General features: G+C 40.9%; 1 protein-coding gene across 18 annotated transcripts in view; it reads right to left on the bottom strand.

Moving 5' to 3' along the window:
- The window catches only part of BPTF (bromodomain PHD finger transcription factor), a 139,185-nt gene extending 119,644 nt beyond the window's left edge, over nt 1-19,541 (bottom strand). For 13 of the 18 annotated variants that reach the window (XM_049701828.1, XM_033438852.2, XM_033438861.2 and 10 more), the window contains exon 1: nt 18,722-19,533. In XM_049701828.1, the coding sequence (XP_049557785.1) occupies nt 18,722-19,334 (613 nt within the window). In that variant the 5' untranslated portion in view covers nt 19,335-19,533. Of the gene's footprint in view, nt 1-18,721 lie in introns of all 18 variants that reach the window. The other 5 variants (XM_049701830.1, XM_049701829.1, XM_049701840.1 and 2 more) reach the window with 4 other exon arrangements.
- Nucleotides 19,542-19,785: the final 244 nt, after the last annotated feature.

Below are 19,785 nucleotides of genomic sequence, written 5' to 3'. Positions count from 1 at the left end.
TTCGATCCCTGGATGGGGTAAGATCCCGCATGCCATGCAGCACGGCAAAAAAAAAAAAAAATATATATATATATATGACATAGTACAAACTAAAAGGAAAAGGGTGGAAAAAGATACACCATGCTAACACTATTCAAAAAGAAAGACGCTGAACTGGTTATATTAATATCAAACAGTAGATTTTAAGCAAAGAATATTACCAGAGTAAAGAAGGTCATTTCATAATGATAAAGGGGTCAAATAATCAAAAGACCAACAACCATAAATGTTTATGAACCTAATAACAGAGCCACAAAATATATAAGGCATAAACATACAGTACTGCAAGGAGACAGAGAACAAATCTATAACAATAGTTGTAGATTTCAACACTCCTCTCTTAGTAATCAACAGAACAAGTAGATGGAAAATCCGCAAGGATATAGAAGACTTTAAGAACACCATCAACAACAGTTAATCACATTTATGGAACACTCTACCCAACAGCAGCAGACTCTTACTTCCTAGTACACATGGAATATTCACCTAAACAGACAATGCTTTGGGTCATAAAACAAATCTCAAATGACTTCATTTTTTAAACATTTTTAGTCATACCCAGTATGTTCTCTGACATATGAAGTTAAATTAGAAACCAATTTTTACGATAGTCAAGACGTGGAAGCAACCTAAGTGTCCATCAACAGAGGAATGGATAAAGAACATGTGGTATATATACACAACGGAATATTACTCAGCCATAAAACCACAATGAAACAATGCCATTTGCAGCAACATGGATGAACCTAGAGGAAATCATACTAAGTGAAGTTAAGTCAGACAGAGAAAGACAAATATTATATGATATCATTTATATGTGGAATCTAAAAAAATAGTAAAAATGAACTTATTTACAAAACAGAAACAGACTCACAGACATAGAAAACAAACTTATGGTTACCAAAGGGGAAGGGGGGACAGGGATAAATTGGGAGTATGGGATTAACAGATACACACTACCTTTACATAAAACAGATAAACAACAAAGATTTACTGTATAGCAGAGGGAACTATATTCAATATCTTATAATAAAATATAATGGAAAAGAATCGAAAAAAAGAATTAAATAAAACTGAATCACTCTGCTGTACACCTGACACTAACACAATATTGTAAATCAATTATACTTCAATAAGAAAAAGAAAATCCAGCTTGGAAAAGGAAAACATAAAATCATCTCTATATGCCAGGCAACATGATTACCTATGTAGAAAATCCCAAGAAATCTACAAAAAAAAAAAAAAATCTATTAGACTAACAGTTGAGTTTAACAAGGTCACAAAGATCAATACACAAAAATCAATTATATTTCTATTATAACAATAAATAACTGGAAATTCAAATTTAAAAACTAAGTACTAATTGTAACAGCACCAAAAATCATCAAATACTTAGGTACAAATGTAATAATATGAAAAAGACCAGTAGGCCAAAAACAGTAAAACACTGATGAAAGAGATCAAAGACTTGAATTAATGGAGAGACAAAATGTGCTCATTGATTAGACAGTTAAGAGAGTGAAACACAAGCCACAGACCAGGAGAAAATACATGCACATCACATAGGCAACAAAGCACTTAAATTCCAAACCAAAATGAAATATCCCTTTATGCTTATTAGGATAGCAAAAAACAAAACAAAACAAAAAAGTCAATGGTCAGCATAACAATTCACAGTGAAATATTAGCATCAGTCCCATTAAATTTAGAAAGTGCACTAAGATGCTTCTCATTTCAACTAGTATTTAACATTGTTTTAGAGGTGGTAGACAATGCAATTTGAAAAGAAACAAAAAGGAGGTATAAATATAAGAAAAGCAGATGTATGTATATGCTTCATGTTTGAAGCTGATGAAATGTTATTCCTAGAAATTCCAACCCAATCAAAAAATAAGCTATTAGAAACTATTAGAAAAGAGAAGAGGTGGCTAAATACAAAATTAATTTTTAAAATCCATGAGCTCTCCACTAGAAGCTCCATGACAGCAGACATTTTCATACACAAATTATTTAAAGATACAGTAAGATTTCATGCTATAAGGGAAAAGATTCATAAAACCAATTATGCATTATCCAGTTTTATAAAAAATATGTACGTTTCTACACATGTAAGTACTCCTCATGAATATACACACAAAGCTGGTCATCAAAGGAGAGTGACCAAAATATTAATGTTATCTTCTGAGTTTTCTAAATTTTCTATATTTCTTTCCTGATAAAGAGAAAAAGCAAAAATAAAATTTGAAGTTCTTACTAGACTTTCAAAAGTGTTATTTTAGGGGCTTCCCTGGTGGCGCAGTGCTTGGGAGTCTTCCTGCCAATGCAGGGGACACGGGTTCGTGCCCCGGTCCGGGAGGATCCCACATGCCGTGGAGCGGCTGGGCCTGTGAGCCATGGCCGCTGAGCCTGCGCTCCGCAACTGGAGAGGCCGCAACAGTGAGAGGCCCGCATATCGCAAAAAAAAAAAAAAAAAAAAGTGTTATTTTAAAAATTCAAAGCTTTTTTCCTAACCTAGTTATCCAAATCACAGATTAATGAATGTCAAGACCTCAGAAAGAGGTTGGCAAACTATGGCCAGCCACAGACTGTTTTTACAAATAAAGGTTTATTCAAACACAGCCATACACATTTGTCTACTTATTGTCTCCAACTGCTATCATGTTACAGTGGCAGAGTTGAGTAGTTGCAGCAGAAACAGTGTGGCCCACAAAGACTAAAATATTTACTATACAGCACTTTAAGAGAAAAGTCTGCCAATCCCTTGCCCATTAGATCATCTAGTCCAATCTACACTTTACAGGTGAGTAAACTAATAAGGCCCACAGAGGAATGATGCCTCTAAGGTCAAATTCAAGCTAAGAAGCAATAAAAAAAATTCCATTCCCACTTGGCCAGAAAACTCTGAAGAGAGACATCTGCCTCCCAATTTAGGAGCTAAACCTCAGGCTTTCATATTATAAATAAGTGTATTTACCAATAAATTGATGAGGAAAGGATTTTGGGCCTAGTCTATATCCAAAAATACCCGCTAAAGGTCTGAGTAAACTTCGGTAAGTTCCAGAAAAAGTCAACTTAAAAGCCACATAAACACGGATTAGGGAAGGTCTAAGAACAATAGTAATGAGAGTATAACCTGGCTCAGCCTATGAAATGTAACCCAACCACCCTACTCTTAGGAATCTACCTTATAGAAACACCAGGCTGGGTGACTAAAGATACATCTCTAGCACATTTACAACAGCACTGTCTGTAAAAGCAAAAAGGGACTAAAATTCCAATAGGGTTAGTTTTTCAAGGCAAATAAACTTTAACAGCAAATGCAGTTTTGTATTAATAAAGGAAAAAAAAGGCCACTTCACATCTTTAATTTACTTGGACCCTGTAGCATTTGAGTTTGTGTCCCCTGCCATAAACAAGCTCCCATTGTTAGGTTTCTCCTGAAATGCAGGGAGATTTTATAACTCAAGCTGTTTAGGCAATTAAGGATAATAATATATCTGGATAAAGGCAATCTTCCAAGTTTACAGAGAATCAGAAATTTGAGGCATTTCACCCAGACAATTCAAGCTAAAAAGTTCAAATATGTATCTGAAATTACAGTAAAATCACTTTTTAATTTTTTAATTATTTGCATAACACTGTGAAAGCAGATTATGGTCATAAGTTGGAGAAAAGGGTAATTTACTAAGACTGCAAAGAGTGTGTGAAATAATTTTGATGTTTAGAAAAACAGGGAAAACTGCGCTGATGGGAAGGGCTAAAATTTTATTAGCTACTTTAAATGCTGGACTATTTCCTCAGACAAGTCTCAATATAGCTATGCAAGCATTAGAAGGAAAAAGGACAAGAAGAGAAATTCCACACAGATTAATATGTGCGTTTCTGAAATGCTTTTTAAGTTCCATAAATAGAATACACTATAAACAGACCTCAAAGGAGGCAATGTTAACATCCTGAAACCAAGCAGGAAGCCATAGCAGCAAAATGTAGAAATTGCACCTACTGAACACTGTCGTTCAGTATGAATCACTTGGCCACGCAGTCTCCCAAGTGTGTGAATTCTAGAACACATCCATGAGTAGAGAAGAGTGTAAAGCATCAGCTTTCTTAGCAAATCTTCTGAGGTTCCATAATTGCAATTTAACATTGGTTAAGTAACAAAAGAATTCCACTCAAAAAGTGATGTCTTTTCCTTGAAAACTACTGAAGTAATTAAATCATTTGTCCAGAGACTCCTGAGAAAGAGGTTTTATATAGAACTCAAGACAACTGAAACAACACACCAGTATGTGACAATTCAGTTCACATACCAACTTTTACAATACAGGAATTCCCTGAGTTATCAAACTAAATTTCTCATCCAAAAGTCTCTGAATTTTAATTCTTTCCCTTTTGTCCTGCATCTACGACTTAGCTTAATTTTATCAGGACCATGGCAGATTTTCTAAAACTGAAGGTTAGCTGACTACCTCTTCCCCTACCCCAGAGAACAACAAACGATGCCATCGTCGCAAAGATGAGCCCAAGTCTCACTGCAGAAATTCAACACCATCACATCCACAAATAACACTGAGCTGACAGGCTTAACAGAGAAGAACCACAGCCAAGTGCTGGGGCTACCCAGGCCGCGCAGGATTCAGAGCAAATAAAAGGCTAGAGAAAAAGGGATGCTAGGTAAATTCTCACAGTTTAGCAGAAGCAGACTGGCGACAGTAACACGGTCAGCCCAAGAGAACTTTCTGTGATGATATGAAGTGACCCAAATGTTCTACATCACACATGGCTACTGGGCACTGGAAATGTAGCTAGTGTCAATGAAGAACTGAAGTTTGAATTTTACTCAATTTAAATTTAAATAGCCCCACGTGGCTAGTGGCTGCCATACTGGACAGGGCAGAACTAAGGGTGAAAAGAATCTAGAGAAATTTTTTTTGACTCATACACTCAGTGCAACAATTACCTGTGCTGCCTACTGCATGCTAGAGACTGAGCGGCACGAAGGAGAGGGAGATGAATGAGAGTCTCCCTGCCCTAAGACAGGTTCGGATGAAGGAGACAGACAGATAATTAGAGTCCATTTCAGTACGATGTCTTAACAAATAAAGATATAATGATGAAGGGGTCAAATAATCCTTCCTAAATGTTTAGTACTTAATAACAGAGCCTCAGAATACATGAAGACTAACAGAACTCCAAAGAGAAATAGGCAAATCCATGACAATATTTGTAGACTTCAACAATTCTCTCTTGGTGATCAATAGAACAAGCAGGTAGAAAATCAGCAAGGATACAGAAGACGTTCATAATACAACCAACTTGACCTAACTGACACTTATGGAACACTCTACCCACCCGCAGCAGAATACACCTTCTTTCCAAGTACACTTGGAACGTTCACCTAGACAGACAACATTTTGGGGCACAAAACAAACCTCTAAAAATGTTTTACAGAATTAAAGTCATACAAAGTATGCTTTCTGAACACAATGAAATTAAATTAGAAATCAGTAACAGAAAGAAAGAAACCTAGAACACCTTGAAATATTTGGAAACTAAACATATAAATGCACATGGTCCTGGGGGGTTAGGGAGAGGTAAAGGAACTTAGTCTCACCTAAGGAAAAGGGAATGGTGACCAGAGAAGACAAGCTGGAGAAGGTGATGGATGGGTGACCAGGAGTTAGTCATCACAGCAGTGAATAACTATGAGGTGTTTTTTTTTTTAAATAAATTTATTTATTTTGTTTATTTATTTTTGGCTGTGTTGGGTCTTCATTGCCGCACACAGGCTTTCTCTAGTTGCGGCGAGTGGGGGCTACTCTTCGTTGCGGTGCGTGGGCTTCTCACTGCAGTGGCTTCTCTTGTTGTGGAGCAAGGGCTCTAGGCGAGCGGGCTTCAGTAGTTGTGGTGTGCGGGCTCAGTAATTGTGGCTCGCGGGCTCTAGAGCACAGGCTCAGTAGTTGTGGCACACGGGCTTAGTTGTTCCGTGGCATGTGGGATCTTCCCAGACCAGGGATCGAACCCGTGTCCCCTGCATAGGAAGGTGGATTCTCAACCACTGCACCACCAGGGAAGCCCCACTACGAGGTGTTTGAGGGGAACTTTTACAAAGAATTCAGCATTACTTGACAATCAAATTAAAGGTGAAGAGAAATAAGTTGTGGATAAAGAGAGAAATAAAGGAGATTTAGAAGTCAATTCAAACTTGACCATATCCCAACTAACCAATCTATCACTAAGATGTGACATCCTAAATAATAAATTATTTTTTGAATATTTCTCTCCAAGGTACAAAATCTGTCACCTGGTCTACTTCAACAGCCTAATTCCCTTCATCAATTCTTATCCCACTCCAATTCATTATCTATTCTATAGCCAGAGGGACTTTTTTTTAAAAAACACCAACCTGATCACAGCACTGCTGGCTTTGAAATCCTTCATGGTTTTCCCTCCAGTCCATTGCATGTGGTGATCCTATGGCCTAGAATCCTCTTTCCCCTCCCCTCTGCCGGCTACTTCCATTTGGAGCTCACCTGTCACCTCTTCAGGGAGGCCTTTTCTGACGCTCCCCGCCCCACGCCCATGAAGTCATTCTTACTTGCCCCTTTTGGAAGCACTTCTCTCACTGTTACACTGGCTACCCTCCCTGTTGTTTCAGGGCAGGGGCCATGTCTGCTTTATTCCTGGCTGCATCCCAAAGAGTGCCTGGAACATAGTAGGTTCTCAACAGGTATTTTTAAAATAAGTGAACAAATAAATGAAGCAACAGAAGATGAGGCTGGTAGAGGAAGCAAAAGCCAAGTCAGAACTATCCACCTACACTAAAGCACATAATCATTTTCCCACAGATTTTTAAGAAAGGGCATAACATGGTCAGATTTGTCTCAGAGCAGAGCAGTATGTACGTGGAAGATGGATATGAGAGATAATGGACAAAAGGAGGCCAGGCGGGCAGGCAGGCTGTTTCCTTAAGAAGCCAAGTAAGGGATAAAGAAGGCCTGATTTAGGTAACCATTAGCACGGATGGACAAGAGAGCTGAAATATATTTAAGAGATATGTAAGATGTAAACTTCACAGGACCTGGTGATAAGCCTGCACATGGAGGGTGAGGCACAGGGAGGAGTCTGGTACTTCCTCACTTCTGACTTGGGCAATTCAGTGGGCAGTGCCATTATTCACTGAACAAGGAAATGGGAGGTTAGGAGCAGTCTCTAAAGCATGAATTCTATTTGGAACATGTTGAACTGGATGTGCCTACAGGACTTCTAAGTGGAGGGGTTCAAGAAGTATTCACTCATCCATTAGTTAAAACACAGGAAGGAAACCATGACTACAGAGATTTGGGTGTCAGAGGTCATGAAAGCATTAAATTTTATTAGTCAAAAAATGCAAATTCAAACAAGAGAAACAAGAGGGCTTTTAACCCACTGGATGCAAAGATGGTTTATAAATAACTGGTGCTGGTGAAATGGGCACTTTCATACACTGCTGGTGGAAATATATTTCTAATATTTATAATATAATGACACATATTGTATTAGTGTAATATGTATATTATACATTACCTAATATATATATGTTATATAATATTTATAATTATTAGTATTACATAGTAAAAGCCTTAAAAAAAACCAGGAATGTGAACCAAGATTTATCTAAAGGTTTAGTCACTACAGGTAATCACAGCAAACGTAAACAGTCGGCCCTCCATATCCACAGGTTTGGCATCCAAGTATTTCGAGGGCCAACTGTACAACACCATTTTATATAAGAGTCTTGAGCACCAGCAGATTTAGGTATCATGGGGTGGGGGGGGGGTCCAGCCGCCAACTGCCTGCAGATACCAAGGAATGACTGTACAGCACAGCTTAACTACTTGGTAAAGCCTTAGGATGGGATCTTATGTAGCTATGAAAAGTTATTATACCATCCTATTCCAATAAATCCTATACACCAAAGCCAGATTATTTTTCAAAAAGCTCAGCTTTTTTTTTTTTTTTTGGCGGCACCACATGACATGTGGGTCTTAGTTCCCCGACCAGGGATCGAACCCATGCCCCCTGCAGTGGAAGCGTGGAGCCCTAACCACTGGACCGGCAGGGAATTCCCAAAAAGCTCAGCTTTATCATGACATACGCCACTTTTAAAACATTCAATGACTACACACTGCCTACTAAGTTCAAATTCCTCAGACTGGCATTTATTCAAATTGGACCAAAACATAATCTCCACTTCTCTACAGTCTCGCCTCCTCCACACTCAGACATCAAGTACGCAGTCCCTGAACGTTCACCTTCCTGTCATCTGTTACCTTTCATCTCCTCCTTTCTCTTTCTGTTCAATCTCCACCTGGAGAAATCCTACCCAATCTTCAAGAAATATCTCAAATTCAACCTTGTTCTTGACACCATTTCTGATCTCCCAAATATATAGAATATGATCTCTCTCCCTAATTTGTTTTTCTTACAGCACTTACCACAGCCTGCCCTATATTATTTTATATTTATGCACTGTTTTATTATTCCCTCTTGAAAGAATAAAGACCTGAGAGTAGGGACCATTTCTTATCCATCACTGGATCTCTGTGAAGGTTTTAACACAGTACCTTGCACGCTGAATAAGTATTAGATAAGTTATTTTTTAACCGTTTTGTAAAGAAATACTTAATGAGACTTCACTTTATATATGATAAATATGTAACATGAGCTAATATCCTTTTCCTCTCAACACTTGGTAAATTGACAACAAAGAAGTACAAAAGGTAAAAACATACTAGAACAAAGAGAAAAGAACCACAATGAGGTATCACCTCACACCTGTTATTATGGCTATTATCAAAAAGACAAGAAATAACAAGTGTTGGCTAGGATGTGGAAAAAAGGAAACCCTTATGCACTGCTCGTAGGAATGTAAATTGGTGCAGCCACTATGGAAAACAGTATGAAAGTTCCTCAAAAAATGAAAAATAGAATTACCATATGATCCAGCAATTCCACTTCTGGATATATCCAAAGGAAAAGATATCACTATCTCAAAAAGACATCTAGGGGCTTCCCTGGTGGCACAGTGGTTGAGAGTCCGCCTGCCGATGCAGGGGACACGGGTTCGTGCCCCGGTCCGGGAAGATCCCACATGCCGTGGAGCGGCTGGGCCCGTGAGCCACGGCCGCTGAGCCTGCGTGTCCGGAGCCTGTGCTCCACAACAGGAGAGGCCACAACGGTGAGAGGCCCACGTACCGCAAAAAAAAATAAAGACATCTATACCCCCCATGTTCACTGCAACATTATTTACAATAACCAAGACATGAAACAACCTAAGTATCCATTGATGGATGAATGGATTAAAAAAATGTGATGTATACACACACACACACACACACACAATATACATATATGGAATATGATTCAGCCATAAAAAAGAAGAAAATCCTGCCATTTGTGACAACATGGATGGACCCTTAGGGCATTATGCTAAGTGAAAGAAGTCAGACAGAAAAAGACAAATACTGTGTGATCTCACTTATATGTGGAACCTAAAAAACAAGCCAACAAGCAAGCTCATAGATACAGAGAACAGACTGATGGCTGCCAGAAGCAGGGGATGGGGGTGGGCAAAATGGGTGAAAAGCTATAAACTTCCAGTTATAATATCAATACAAATAAGTTATGGGGATGTACTGTACAACATGGTAACTATAGTTAAGAGTGCTATATTGTATATGTGAAAGTTGCTAAGAGAGCAGATCTCAAAAGTTCTCATCACAAGAAAAAGAACATGTTTTTGTAACTATGTATGTTGACAGGTGTTAACTAGACTTACTGTGGTGATCATTCGGCAATGTATATATATATCAAACCATTATGCTGTACACCTGCAACTAAGATAATGTTGTATGTCAATTACACCACACTTAAAAAAAAAATAGTTGGCTCAGGGTTCCTAACAGAGAAATTCAGTGAAGTGTGCCTACTCCAAGGTGTGAGCCCTAGTCACCCTCCCTCATCTGGCTTCCCAGGATATTGGTCACGTGCCCTCGGACCCCTACTCCCAGCCCCAGGAAAAAAGATTTAAGAAATCTTCCCTTAAGAAACCAAATAGACTCACAGGAGAAAAAAAAAAAAGAGTGAAAGAGAAAACAAAAATTCACAAAAACAAAAACAAATATTGATACCTGGGGTTCCACTGCCCAATTACTCTGCAGTGAAACCCACCAGCTGACAACCCATGGCCACCCACAAAGTGCTACCCAGTGCTTCACTCCTAAATATGAACAGTTGAGGATCACGAGGCACTTGAAAAAAGTCTCCAATATCAAAGAGAAAAAACTAAAACCTAAGAAAGGAATCTGAGAAAACAAAAGAAACAGAAGAAATCTTCAAAAAAAAAAAACTATAATAAATATCCTTAGAGAGATAAGTCAGGATGTTGCATCCAAGAAGAGAATGCTCTGAAAAAGGAACAGAGAAAAGAGCTTTGGGAAATTATATATCATAAATAATTATTATGTTAGCTGAACTTTCCAAATTCAATAATAAGAAAACCACCCAATTAAAAACTGGGCAAAGGGAGTTCCCTGGTGGTCCAGTGGATAAGACTGCGCTCCCAATGCAGGGGGCCTGGGTTCAATCCCTGGTCGGGGAACTAGATCCTGCATGCATGCTGCAATTAATTAGTCCACATGCTGCCACTAAAGATCCCGTATGCCACAAGTAAGACCCAGCACAGCCTAAATAAATAAATATTTTTTAAACGGGCAAAATATTTCAACAGACACTTCACCAATGATTTTCTTCACAGACAGCAAATAAGCACGTGAAGAGATAACTCAGCATTACTAATCATTAGGGATGGATGACTGATAAAGATACAGTGATATGGGAAAACCTTGCCGTGTATCAGGGAAAAACAGTTTGTTTAGTGTCATCCTAGTTATAACTTTTAAAAAATGTGTAGATAAAAGCAGGTTACAGTAAGTGGAATTATATATATATATATATATATATATATACACAGAAACATGTCTGGTGAGTATCTTTGGTTGGTGGGATTACAGATCATTTTCATTTTCATCTTTATATTATATGTATTTTCCCAAAGGAGTAAATCTACACTATTTTTAAATTTTTCATTGCAATTTTTAAAAACAACTTGAGAATAAATGAGATCTCAGGGGAAGGAGGGAGACAGTGAGGGGGCCAGGGGCTGGTTTGAAAACCTGGAAACCTGGTGTTTAAGGAACAGGCAGAGGAAAATGGCATGGAGGAGAGGAACTACCAAAGAGCTGAAATTATCAAGAGCACTATTTCTACTTTAACTGACCCCTGTAAATAACTAAAGGAAATGTATTATTTATTATAGTTCTAGAATAAATCAGATGTTAGGTAAACTGAATGTTTTGAATGGGTAAATAAACATTTAGTAATTCTTTTAAAGGGGGGAAAATAAAGCTCTATTTTCAGGTACATTTTTATTTAATGTGGTGCTTAAAATATTTTTATACCTTGTGAGTCAGTTGACAGCTTTCGACAGAATAAAATACTACCTCACTACATTGTAAGGTCCCTATATCCCTACAGAATATCCACTTTCAGTTCAGGAACAAATCAACAGACAATAATAGCTACTATTTATTGAATCTTTACTATATATATGCCAGGCACTGTTCTAGGCACTTCACATGCATTAACCCATTCAGCCCTCACAACATCCTGAATTCAGTACTATGATATCTCCATTTTACAAAGGAGGAAAGTGAGGTACAAAGAGCTGAGCAAAATGCCCATCATCACAGAGCCCAGATTCAAACCTATGAGGACTGGTTCCAGATCCTTCACTCTTTAAAACTCTGTGCTACATGCTACCTCCCTAGATCCCTGACATTCATAAAAGATTTATCTAAAATCCTGAGACTCTCACGTATCATGACAGCCTAAAATTTTGCGGTGGGCTGACATATGTGGGTGCCTCCGAAGCCTGCCAGACGCCCTCACACTGACTATGTGGGAAAACGACTCCACTTACACTGCTCCTTCTCTGACAAACCCTGGTATAAATTCTCCAAGCTGACCTAAAGCAATCCAAAAATCATAGATATTTTGGAAGATTTACAAACCAGCTCTCATTCATCCTAAGAGAACTGTTTTAAAACTACTGTAATGAACAAAATAAGTCTGGTTATAAAGATTCTACTAAAATTGTATTTGTAATAATCCAGCTATTCCACTCCTAGGATATACCCAAGAGAAATAAACACATCTTGTCCAGACAAAAACCTATACACGAAGGTTAGCAGCAGTATTATTCATAACAGCCAAAAAGTAGAAACAATTCAAATATCCATGAAGTGATGAATGGATGAGCAAAATGCGGTATATCCATATAATGGAATATTATTTAAATACAGTGCTGTTACATGCTCCAAGATCCATGAACCTTGAAAACATTATGCTAAGTGAAAGGAGCCACATATTGTATGATTCCTTTCATAAGAAAGTTCCAAAAGAGACAAATCAACAGAGAATGAAGTAATGGTTGCCAGGGGATGGAGCAGGAGAGGGAGAGAACAGGGAGTGACTGCTATGGATATGGGTTTCTTGTTGGGGTGATAAAAAACGTTCTGGAATTAGATAGGGATGATGTATTCACAACTCCGTGAATATACTAAAAACCATTGAATAATACACTTTTTTTAAAGGGTAAATTTTATGGTACGTATACTGTATCTCAATAAAGCTGCTATTTTAAAAATGCAAAACTGTGTGTGTGTGTGTGTGTGCGTGTGTATAATTTAAAAAAAAATTTTTTTTTTGCCATGCCAACTTGTGGGATCTTAGTTCCCCAACCAGGTATTGAATCTGGGCCCTCGTCAGTGAGAGCTCAGAGTCCTAACCCCTGGACCACCAGGGAATTCCCAATTTTTTGGTATTTTTTAAATGTAATTTTTATTAACTACTTCTCAAAAATAATTCAGTAATTTAGATGTCCAATGTTAGCTCTTACTGTTACTATTTTTAAAAATCAACCAGCAATCAAAAAATACTTGAGGAATGTAACTTAGTATCTAGAAAAATATACAGAATAATCTGATACATACCAGTATACCAACAATTAAAACGTTATATTTAGCTATATGCATTTTAATACTATCTGCATTTTACTGTCTATCTTTTAAAGTGCATTTTGTAAGTTTTTTTTTTTAAAAAATGTTCTGTCTCCTGAACCTTATCATTTTAAAGAACTGAAAGCATGAAAAAAATTAGAATAATGAGGGTCAGTGCTAAACTAGTGCTAAATTACAAAGATGAGGCTATAACTGCTATAAGAGGCATTCAAAGAGAAGAGAGGACTTCCCTGGCGGTCCAGTGATTAAGACCCCGTGCTTCTACTACAGGGGGCGCGGGTTCGATCTCTGGTCGGGGAACTAAGATCCCACATGCCAAGCGGTGCAGCCAAAAAGAAAAAAGAGAGAGAGAGAAGAGACCAAGGTGAGCAACAGAACTCTGGGAAGACTTCTAGGAAGAGATCCCCAGAGCATGGCTAAGGACCAGGGAGGGAGCAATCTAACCAATGCAAAGAGGGCATCTACTAGGATTTGCTCCTGTCTGTGTCACCCAGACTACCAGTCTGCCACCACTACCACCACCTTCTCACCCCTGGCACCCCCCCGCCAAGGATCTGCAGTCACAGGGAGGACATGGGGTCTTGAAGAGGGAGGAAAGGCAGACCTAACGGAACAGACCAGAGCTCCTGGCCTTAATATCCTCATTCCTGCTGCACACCCACATTTCAATACCCGGCTCCACTTCCAAATATACACCAGAAGAGTACTGAGCCTGAGCTGTACACAGACCATCTATTATTGCATACCTCAGACACACCTCTCTAATACCCACAGGTCATGTTGTCCAACTTTTTAATAACTCTTTGGGGCCCGCATTTTCTTTCTTTTAATTCTCATGTTTAACCTCTTCAGGTACCAATACCTGAAAACAGATCTCATTAATTTCCCTTATAATCTTGAATTCCTGTTCCTACTGAAAGCATTGCCACTCTTACAGAGGCATATCTGATGCATTCCTCTGTCTACACTTCTGATGCTGGAGAATTCTGAAGTACCTCCTGAATTGATCTTCCCATCCAGGGCTACAAAACCCATCCAGATCCCCACCAGTTATCTGTCCTCTTCCAATCCATCCTGCAGAACAGAAGTAATGCTAAACTTCCTGATGTCCCCCTGAAATCATATCCCGCTTGTTTCCCGATCTTCTGATTGATCCCCAATACCCACAAATGAAATAGACCGGAAATAGACAGGAGGGTGGGAGGGGAGGAGACTTCAGAAATCACCTCTTCCATTAATTCTCTCAATTTGTGGGGGAAAGAACTGGCTGCATCAGTGATTTAACAGTATCCACGATTTGATTTGGTTTTGTTTCATGCTCCCACATGGTGCTGATAGGAATACAGCAAATCCCTTGGGTGTTCCAGGAGTGAAAAATGACTGAGGATCACTGATCTACCCCAATTGTTATCCTACAAATGAGGGAGAGAGGAGATGCTATAGCCTGGTTCTCTAAGTACTGACCAACAATGGTGCTTTATTTTTTTATTTCCTATTCACATACTCAGGCTCTTGCTAAAGCAGGTTACTTAAGCCTGCCTGCACCTTAGAATCAGTGCCTTGCTTCATGCTGCTCCCTCCCTTCTTCTGTCCATCCTCACTAGCCACATGTCCATCCTCACTAGCCACATGTCCATCCAGGAAGCATACACCCACACCAACTCCCCCAAATAGGGTATGATCTCGCCCTCCTTTAAATCTCCACTGCACTTCGTACCTCACTTGTAGCAATCAGGAATTCCAAGCACAATGAAAAGATACTTGGTTGACACCAGTGAGAATAAATACTGCCAGCAGGTAACAAATTCTGCTTCAGATCAATCTACAGTTCATTCATGGCACCTACGCCACCCATCTCCACTGTCATAATCCTTAGAGCACAGGTCCCCAACCTTTTTGGCACCAGGGCTTCATGGAAGACAATTTTTCCATGTACGGGGGTGGGGGTGGGGTGATGGCTCAGGCGGTAATGCGAGCGATGGGGAGCTGCGGATGAAGCTTCACTCCTCGCGCTCACCTCCTGCTGTGCAGGCCGGTTCCTAACAGGCTGCGGACCAGTACCGGAACCCTGCCTTAGAGGACATAAATCACTAACTCTCCCAGGGCAACACCAGCGCTTTTGCTTTCTGAAGTCATCAGAAGCTCCAAATTTCAAAATACCACCTAGGGGCTTCCCTGGTGGCGCAGTGGTTGAGAGTCCGCCTGCCGATGCAGGGGACACGGGTTCGTGCCCCGGTCCGGGAAGATCCCACGTGCCGCGGAGCGGCTGCGCCCGTGAGCCATGGCCGCTGAGCCTGGGCGTCCGGAGCCTGTGCTCCGCAACGGGAGAGGCCACAACAGTAAGAGGCCCGCGTACCGCAAAACAACAACAACAACAAAAATCAAAATACCACCTAGGTATTCTCAGAAGTTCCACACAAGTTAAATGCAAGAACTATTCTGTTTAAAGTCTAATTTAACTTTTTTGAATTAGAAAATGCTTGATTTCAAGGTGCTGTCAGAACTTTACCAAATGCCTATTCAAAAGATTTTCTACACAATCCTTCTCAATGTACTGGCAAACTATGTCATAAAACCTACAGGCTGAAATAACTCTAAATTTTAACAATAAAAATAAAAGCCTTATTCAACCAAATGCCTTGAATTTAAGCAAAACTAGATGATTTCAATTTTGTATTAACAAATTGTTATACCTATAATAATATCTGTCATGTGAGTACCTTACGTACCCATTTAAAATTTCTCTCCATTAAAAGGAAAACATTTCACCTCCAGTGAATAAACTTTTTTAAATATATGGTTTTAGAAAATGAAGCTAGTAACATCAACCAATGTCTTCGCATCAACAGGTATATTATCTACAAAGTACTCAACATATGAATAGATGAATGAGTAATTTCTTATACTAGGAATTGAATATTTAGTACTTAAGCCAACATTCTAGTTTACAAAGCTTAATAATCTTCTCTAAATTACCAATAAAGTATATTCCTCTCTGAGCCCTGACAATACAGCTGGATTCAGATCCACCAAACATATTTATTTATGAGCTTTGGGGATATCAAACCATCTAGAACATTTTTCCTTCCAAAGCACATACATACACATTTACCTAGAAGTACAGACAATAAAACTAATGAAACAGGTGCTTAGCCTAAACAACTCACTGTCATGCATTGTTATTCTAGGCAAGTAGACATATTCTAAAAGTTTAAAACGCAAAATGTATCATCTCTTCTACCATAATCTTGAGAAATAATGTTTCAAAAAGTAAAACATCTAACACGTTAACACCACATCCAATAAAGAAAGGAAAATGCCTGGCAAGCAATATGAAACAGCAGCTCAAAACACACTAACCCTGCTACTAAAAACATTCCCTGGTCAAAGTATCAAAATCTAATTAGACCAATATTTAGTTTCCCAAATCCAAAATATTTAGGAATTATGGCACCCACAGTAGAATTAGCACAACTTCATCTATTACAAGTTCTCACCTACTAACAATCATCTGTCCAACCAATCTCTGATGAGCACCGGCTGTGTGAGACACGCTGTACTAGGAAATGCAGGTGGTATAAGATTAATATAAGTATATATAATCCATAATTTCACATAAAGATAGGACAAGCATACACAAGGTGCACTATGAATGTCATCAGAAAAAACGAAATGTCATGGAAGTACATAAAGATATAAGCATCTTTTTAAAAAAGGAAACCTAACCACAAACTGTAATTTAACTCAGCATATACACGGCTCTCAACCCTAAATATTATTTTCTAGGCCTTCAAAGAGGAGTTAAAGTTAGCTGAACCACCCTGCCAAAACACCTTAGCTCTGTCTCATCTGAGAAAACTTCCTCCAATAGTGTAATTTACTCTCCACGGGTCTTTCCATTCTGGGCTCTTGGTAGAAAAGACCACATGTGATTTCTTAAAGTAAAAACTATTACTATAAAAGATGTACTAAAATTAAGTTGGCAAGAAATGAAGAATGGTGTGTAGTCCCTTCTACATACAGGACACAAACACTTGACATTTGATTCATTCCCTTCATTCTCCTGCCAGCTCTCCCCACACCCGACCCCAAAGACAGGCAGATATTCTGTCAGGCAAAAGAAATTACCTTTTTCATGTGCTGTTAGGACAATCTAAACAGGTTTACATCTGACTTAATACTCATACTCCTCCAATGAGTATTTAGGTATTTATAAAAAAACAGACACACTTAAATTTAACCACTTCTACTATCCTAGTCTCTTTTAAAAACAAGTGACACACCTTTATCACTTTGTTAAGATCCTATTCTCTCACGAACTTTACTTTTTAAATGCTCTGAAAACTGGATTCTAATTTAGTTAATCCAGATTAACAAAAATATAAAGGAAAAGTCTTGTAGGTTATCGCTATAAATTACGGTTTTTTTCACAATTTAGTAAGGCGCAAGTACGTATTTAATACAAAGCCGCCATTGTGTGTGTGTATGTGTGTGTTTTTTAAATAAACAAAACGTATCTCAGCACCAGCCTAGAGGAACTCTGAGAAAATAGGAGAGGAGTCACCATGGAGAAATTTATTACAGATCAGGGAGGACTATTATCCTCAGAAACAGAATGAAAATAAAAAGTCATTTTGCAATAAATCTCCCTATACTTCTGCTGTGTGACTTGGGAGTTGGTCCAAAAGTTCATCTTCAGCAATTGCGTCTGCATGATCAACTATACGTCTCTGCAACAGGTGACAGGAAACTGCATTTCTCAGGCAAAGGCATCAAATTAGTTAAGACGCATGTTCCTGAGGTCTCTTATTTTATTTTGCATTTTACCGAAATGATTTTGAATCAGATGAAATACTAAATTTGTTTTGGTTTCCTTTGGTTTTTCTGCTTTGCTTTTTAATCGGCCATTTACCCGCAACTGTTGCACGCGCCCATTAGCACTCAAGAATAAAAACAAACACACAGGACCAGATAAGGCTCCCCTACTAACCCAACTGATCTATTTCCTTAACACACTTTTAAAACCACACAGCTCGGGGTGTGAAGAGAAGCATGTTTTGTGTGTGTTTGTATGGCACAATCTATCTAAATCCTGAATTCCCTTTTTAGGAACAGATATAGAATAAAAATCTAAAAGAAACCACATTAGAAATGCAAAGAGGTCTGCAAAAACAAGAGGCTTCTTTCATTCCAAAAAACCAAACCAAAACAAGGGGAGAAAAATGAATGCAATGGATGTGTGTGTGCCAAACTTTCAACCCTGCCCGGTGGAGACACTGCACTGGCACAAATTTTTAAGAGGAAAAAGAGGGGGTTGGTGGGGGGAGAGGGAGAGAGAGCGCGAGTGTGTGGCCTGCGAACTGCAACAATGCAATCTCCATTTTGAACAATGCGCCTCTTTCCTCTAGTAAATCTAGTTTTTTGCCACTTGATGTGCCGTCGCATTTCCCCTCTGTCTGAGGGGGGAGGAGGGGGTGGGGGGAGACCAGAGAGGGAGTGAGCGAGGGGAGAAGGGGGAGGAGGTGGGGAAGGAGTCTGCAGCAACTGGGCTGGGTGGGTACCTGGAGTGCTGCTATAGGTGCTATGGCTCCTGAAGCTGCTTTCCGTGCAATAACTGGCGTCGTCGTCGTCGTCGTCTTCCATCTCCTCCGGATAATCGGAGTCATCGTCGTCCTCTTCCATCTCATCCTCCTCGTCGTCCTCGGAATCCTGGGTCTCCTCAGCCTCGCCGTCCTCCTCCTCCTCCTCCTCCTCGGAGACCATGTCCTCCTCCTCCTCTTCCTCCTCACTCTCGTGGTCATCGTACACCACTTTGTTGACGGCCCTCCGGGCCGGGGTGGTCCGGGCCAGGTGGCCGCCGCCGCCCCCGCCCCCCGTCCTGCCGCCCCCGCCTCCTCGCCCCCCCCGGCCCGGGGCGCTGGTGCTAGGGGGGGCCGGCGGCGGCGGCGGCTTCCTCCGGCTACTGCTGCCCCCCCTGGGCGAGCTCAGCCGCGTCTTGGGCGCCACCTCAGCCTGGGCGGCGGCCCACCTGCCCCGGCTGCTGCCGCGGTGCCGCGAGCGGAGCCCCCCGATGGGTCCGGACGTAGGCGGCGGCGGCGGCGGCGGGGCCGGGGCGCAGCGCTCCGCAGCGGGAGCCGCGGGCTGCTTGGGCGGCCTGCCCCGCCGGCCCCTCATGTCGGAGCCGAGGCGGGGGGAGAAGGGAAAGCGGAGGGGGGAGGGGCGGGCGGAGGGGTGGCGGTGGGGGGCGCCGGGGCCGGGTGGGGAGGCCCGCGGGGCCGGGCGGGAGGGGCCCGGCCGGCGGAAGCGGGTGGAGGGAGAAGGCTCAATCCGAATTGCTGGGGCCCCACTCCGGATCGCCTTCAGCCGCCATCTTGTTTCTTCCCTCTCGCTCGGTGACTGGGGGAACCGACAGCGGCCGCAGGCCCGGAGCGCGGTCACGTGAGCTGCGCCGCCGACGAGCCTGGGACGGAGCGAAGCCGCACGGCGGCCGCTAGGGGGAGCGCGGCAACGCCGGGTCGGGGGCGGGGAGCCCCGGACCCCCTCCGCTCGGCGTGGCTGGACTGCACCCGCTGGCGGCTCTGAGGAGAGGGTCGCTCCCTCGCGAAGTGCCCCGGGCCAAAGGCCT

The sequence above is a fragment of the Orcinus orca genome, chromosome 19, assembly GCF_937001465.1.
Source record: "Orcinus orca chromosome 19, mOrcOrc1.1, whole genome shotgun sequence".
NCBI lineage: Eukaryota > Metazoa > Chordata > Mammalia > Artiodactyla > Delphinidae > Orcinus > Orcinus orca.
This window is presented reverse-complemented; position numbering and strand designations above follow the sequence as displayed.